The sequence below is a fragment of the Sinocyclocheilus anshuiensis genome, unplaced genomic scaffold (assembly GCF_001515605.1).
Source record: "Sinocyclocheilus anshuiensis isolate Anshui unplaced genomic scaffold, SAMN03320099.WGS_v1.1 scaffold300, whole genome shotgun sequence".
Lineage (NCBI taxonomy): Eukaryota > Metazoa > Chordata > Actinopteri > Cypriniformes > Cyprinidae > Sinocyclocheilus > Sinocyclocheilus anshuiensis.
Genome location: NW_015557379.1, coordinates 2,737,656 through 2,743,829, shown reverse-complemented (window position 1 = coordinate 2,743,829; position 6,174 = coordinate 2,737,656). Strand labels below are relative to the sequence as shown.

Sequence of the window (6,174 nt, the reverse complement as noted above, 5' to 3'; positions counted from 1 at the left end):
GTGACGATACATTGATGTGTAAAGACACAAAACGATCGGTCTGTGCAAGAAACTGAACAGTATTTCTATCTGTTAGATATCTCCATAGATAGGTGGAGGTAATGCACTTATAAGTCTGCGATCCGCCGTAAAGCAAGAAGAAGAAGAAGGCGCCTCACACGCAGGCTGAAGAAGAAGATGCGAACGCGCTCAGGACAGTTCGGACAGTTCAGACATTGTGGTGAAAATCAGAGGTAAAAAACGATATAAATACTGTTCAGTTAGAAACAAAGTCACCTACATCTTGGATGCCCTGGGGGTAAGCAGATAAACATAAAATTTAGATTTTTGGGTGAACTATCCCTTTAAGGAAGTTGTGATTAATCTGATTTATAAAGTTTATGCATCAAAATTAAATAATGATAAATTTTAGTATGATGAAATGTGGAAACAACTTCTTTATCCCTTCTGGCTAGACACTTTTGGTTTTAAATTGAGTAAGATTTTGCCTAAATAAAATAAAATAAAACTAAAAAAAACAAACAAAAAAAAAGATAAAATAAGGAATTAAATAAGGAGTTACACTCTGTATAAAAATGAGCCTTTTTTGCATTGTGATATTTTATTTTATGATTTCATGTACTTTACTTTTGATTTTTGGTGATGGTGATTTACGGTAACAGTATTTCTACTTAAAGGGTTAGTTCACCCAAAAATGAAAATTAGCCCATAAATGACTCACCCTCAAGTCATCCTAGGTGTATGTGACTTTCTTCTTTCAGACGAATCCAGTCGGAGTTATATTAAAAATTGTCTTTGATTTTTCAAGTTGTTTAATGCTACTCAGCAGGTGTTGCATGCATCAGTCCAAAAAGAAGTTAAATAAAAAGCACCCATCCATTAAAAAAAAGTGTCTCACACGGCTTTTTATTAATCTGGTTGGAAATGCTTTTAATTGTCATGAATAAAACTAGTTATTTTATCTAGATTTTGAGTTGAAATATGACCCTGGCAATTTGAACTTCAGCGGTTATGTGACATTAACTCATATAGAGGTTTAGATGTGCGGTTCCTGCACTCACTGCTGGGTCCCACAACATCTTTGGTGGGTCCTGGAGACATGGGCTCTGAGCAGTACTGACACAGACAGTCCTTGCCATTGAACGTAACTCTGTCTCCAGCAGGAAATCGTCTCCTGCAGGTCAGAAAATATACGATCCCTGTTAAAACTCCTCTCAGTGTTGGACTTACCATAAACCACAATGACAATGACTGTATAATGTCCTGTGTGTGTGTGTCCATAGGCTCTTACTTGAAGATTGGTGTGTGTGTGTGTGTATGTGTGAGTGTCCATAGGCTCTTACTTGAAGAATGGTGTGTGTGTGTGTGTGTGTGTGTGTCCATAGGCTCTCACTTGAAGATTGGTGTGTGTGTGTGTGTGTGTGTGTTTTTGCTTGAGTGTCCATAGGCTCTTACTTGAAGATTGGTGTGTGTGTGTGTGTATGTGTGAGTGTCCATAGGCTCTTACTTGAAGAATGGTGTGTTTGTGTCCATAGGCTCTTACTTGCAGATTGTGCACACAAAACATGTTGGGTGGTAGGTCTTGCCAAGCGCAGTCACCACCTCCCCTTCCACAAACTCTCCACAGATGTTACAGCGGGTGCTGTGGATGCGCTGGTAGTCCAGAGTGCACAGATATTCTCCATTCTTCATGAAGAATCCTCCCTGAGCCAGATCGCATCCACATACTAAAGCAAAACACAAACAAATGCATGCTTTTTATGAATTATGATCAAAATGTTACAAGGGTGTAGAATTTAGTAGGGATGCTAGGGACATGTCCCTACCAATATCCAGTGACTAGTCTCACTTTATTTGCATCTTTGATTTAAACTTCAGTAGCCAAAATGGCAGAGGAAATAAATGTGAATATGAATAGTGTGCAGTATTGTTTAAAATTGTTTACTTAAGTTCCCGTGTGGCATTTTTTGTTGCAATAAAATGTTTAATTAAAATATATGTAAGTAAATACTGCTGTTTATTACTGTATACTGATATACAGTACTGAACTATATACTGAAATTTGAAAAATATGCCCTGAATATTTTAACCAAAATATAGGTAAAATATTCAGAGCATACAGAGTATTTTATTTCTTACATGAAAACTTTTGAATGCAATTGCTGTTTAGCCAAAATTATGGTTTCTATAAATGAATAAAAAGCACGCTTTTAAGCTGGTTCAGTGCACAAAGATCAAAGTACATAAATATAGAGATATATCTTAATGATGCCCACTGCATCTCTCTATATATATTTATTTATTTATATATTTTAGCTATATAGCCCAGTCATGTTGAAGCTCAATATAGCCCCAGTCCTACCTCATTTTTCAAAAATATTTTGTAAAAAAAAGTCACAAAGACTTGGAACAACAGCCGGTGAACAAATTATGACAAAAACTTGGGGGTAAACCTTGATTTTGCAAAGGATATAATGTTTTCTTTATCATGCATTTCTGTTCTTGTAACAGGATAATGCAGCATAATTGGCGCACTAGAAATAGCAACTGTAAAAACAAACCTCAGTGGAGGACAATGGCCAGACCATGATCTTGAGAAAACATAATAGTCAGAAAACCTTGAAATGTCTAATCTGAACCAACAGGCTATCTGAAACATATTTAGAGCTCATTGTGTTTCATTTTAAGCTCTTAAGAGCTCCTTTGGCCACTTTCTGTTTGGAGTCTGGTTTTCCAAAACACTAACACAAAAACAATACTGTCAGGTAACCATCTTTCATGGCTTTCCGCACCTCATTCTGGGTCCCTGTGGGGAGACTCGAGGCCGTGACTATTGCAGCGTGTGAGATTTACAGAGAGAACAAGCGAGTGGAAGTATAATAGACGTGTACAATGTGTACGTACTGTAGTATGCAGGAGAGCTCTGCGGTGCTGTTATGTAACTGACTCCAGTGTTTCTTATAGCCTTCTACACCATCCGCTCCGATAAAATGAGTTTATGCATTGAGAAACTTCTGCAGGGGCTGTATGAGGACAACTCAAACCCATGGTAGTTTCACAGATCATGTGAGAGAAATATGAATGATAAATATGCAAATTACATGTATTATTTTAATACTATAATTGAATAACATACTATTTACTATGGAAAAGGGTATTTAATGCAACTTTAACACTTTAAGTAAAAGGGTCTAAGAGCAAAAAAAGACTCATCCCAGCATCCCTAAATTAACCTGAACCAAAAAACGCACCACAACAATATCAGTCTACTAGGGAATAAACAATATGACAGCATGTTCTTTGAAAATGTGGAAATCATCACTGAATCATTTGATCTGATGAATAAATGAATAAGAAATGGACTCACAGACAGACACATTTCCTACAAGCTGACTTTCATCTCTGGACGACCCAGACACAAAATAATTCATTAACTCCAAGATTCAGATTTAAAACTTTTATTCATTTCATTCTGAGCTCATAGTTTTAGATTTAACTTTAAAATTACATGCATTTGCATGTGTTTAAGAAATTTAAGAATGATGTAAACATTTTCTAAATATAAACTCTTATTAAATATTAAATAAATATTTTAAATGTTTAAATATGTCTTTTGTTCTTCAAAAAACACTTTTTTAAAGGAATAGTTCACCCCAAAATGAACATTTTCTGAAAGTTTACTCACCCTCAGGCCATCCAAGATGAAGATGAGTTTGTTTCATCATTTGAACAGATTTGAACAGAAATGTAGTATTACATCACTTTCTCACCAGCGGATCCTCTGCAGTGAATGGGTGCCGTCAGAATGAGAGTCCAAACAGCTGATAAAAACATCCCAATAATCCTCAAGTAATCCACACCACTCCAGTCCATTAATTAACATATTGTGAAGAAGAAAAAAAAAAAGATACATTTTTAATTTCCTCCCCTCTCCATAATTTTGCTTTCTCCAGTGAAAAAGTATCTTCTGAATAAGGAGAAAAAAATATACAAAGATCAAGCACCATTTACAATTGAAAACAGTCCAAAACTGTTCTAAACAAATATTTTGGTGTGAGAGAATAACAGGGAATGAACTTTTTCACTGGAGAAAGCAATGTTATGGATTATCAACTCGCATTTTTGCCAGAAGAGACTGTGTAAAGTTAAAATGCCTTAATGATGTATTTGTTTTTACAAACATGCAGCTTTTCCCTTCACAAGATGTTAATTGATGGACTGGAGTTGTATGGATTACTTATGGATTATTGTAATGTTTTTATCAGCTGTTTGGACTCTCATTCTGACGGCACCCATTCACTGCAGAGGATCCATTGGTGTGATCCATTAGTGATGTAACGCTAAATTTCTCCAAATCTGTTCTGATTATAAAAACAAACACATCGACATCTTGAATGGTCTAAAGGTGAGTCAATTTTAAGCAAATTTTCATTTTGGGTAAACTATTCCTTTAAAGGAGACATATTATGCCCCTTTTTACAATATGCAATATAAGTCTCTGGTGTCCCCAGAATGTGTCTGTGAAGTTTCAGCTCAAAATACTCCACAGATCATTTATTATATCATTTTGAAAATGCCTATTTTGAGTGGAAGCAGAAACACGCTGTTTTTCGGGTCTGTCTCTTTAAATGCAAATGAGCTGCTGCTCCCCACCCCCTTTTGCAGAATAGAGTTGCGTCATTACAGCTCGGACCTGCTAAAAACATCTGTTTTGGTTCTGATTATCATGTTTATCGCGCTGAAATCATGTGCTTTAAACCACATGAAGTTTAAACTTCTGATATACGGTTTTCTGAGCACACACATCCGAAGCACACGGACAGAAAGCGGCTGTGACAGCATGTGAGTACTAAACTAAGTTCCCATTCACACACAAGTTTGTTAAAAACACACGAGTTATAAAAACAGTCGGTTATGTCTGTGAAGGTAAACAGCTGGGAAACAAATCGCATGTTTATTTTAGATCTGTGTGGCAGCAGCAATATACAGTAAATAAATCAATAAATCCACTGCTCTCTTGTCTCCTCTGAGGCTGGGACTCTAAATAATGTTCTGTGCTCGTCTGTGCAGCCAAAGACAGAACAGTTAGCATGTTTTGCTCAAACTTTCGCCATGGCATTAAGAGCTGGTGCACTGCTGTCGCTTGCGAAATCAAAATGATGGCGCCATGAGTGGAAGTTTACGGATTAAGGGGGATAATGAGATCCCTTTGCCACGTCACCGAGGGAGTGAAATCAGACGCGCTCGTTTTTTTCAGACGCTTGCAGAAAAAGGCTTACCAAAACAAAGTTACTGGGTTAATCTTTTTCATGTTTCCTTGGTTGGTAGATGCACCGGGGACCTGATTATAGCACTTAAAACCTGGAAAAGTCAGATTTTCATGATATGTCACCTTTAATACACATTGGTCTTATTGTACATAATCCGTCACATTATGGGAGTAAAGCAGGTTGTGTGCCTACAAACACAGAAAAGAATGATCTAGTTGTCTTTATGCTGCTCTGAAGTGATTAGATGATTAGATAAGCTGATTATTATTACACAGACTTACAGTAAGGATGGCATAATCCCTGAGGGTGTTGAACATAAAGTAGATGATTAGCTCTTACACTGATTATCTGCTCAGATTACTACAGGTCATGTTCAAATTCAACTCCAGTTTCTGTGTAGTCTGATCAAGAGTTGGCACAAAAGAGTTTAATATCTCATTCTCATTCTCACCTTGCACATTTATAATTTAAGAACTGTTAAATCCCTAGTTCAAAAATAGGCCTGCTGAGTCACTCTTTCTATCTTTTCCTCAGTCAATGTCATTTTGTCTCTGTCTGAGATTTATTTAGAGGCCAGTGAGGTCAGAGGTCAGAGAATGACATGAACTCAGTCCTGTGTGAGGAAAAAAGGGCTGGGTGAGGTATTAAATATTCAACATACTGTATATTTGAGATCTTTCTGTCTAGCTGAAGCTAAAAAGCACAACAAACCCAACAAACTACAACAAATCACGCTGCGTTTTTAGTGCTAAAAATGACCATATATGTAATATGTTACTTTTTAAGTAAAGCAATTAAGTGATACACTACTTTTAAAAGTAACTTTTTTAAAAGTGTTCCCCAAAAACACCTTAGCCCTGTGACTGTAAAAAAAAAAAAATAATAATATATAAATAATTATATA

General features: G+C 36.3%; 1 protein-coding gene across 1 annotated transcript in view; it reads right to left on the bottom strand.

Moving 5' to 3' along the window:
* Nucleotides 1-6,174, bottom strand: part of LOC107679205 (actin-binding LIM protein 1-like) — a 35,668-nt gene that overhangs the window by 14,744 nt on the left and 14,750 nt on the right. The window contains exons 3-4 of the mRNA XM_016474725.1: nt 1,544-1,727; nt 1,062-1,174 (exon numbers count right to left, since the gene is read on the bottom strand). Of these exons, the coding sequence (XP_016330211.1) occupies nt 1,062-1,174; nt 1,544-1,727 (297 nt within the window). The remainder of the gene's footprint in view (nt 1-1,061; nt 1,175-1,543; nt 1,728-6,174) is intronic.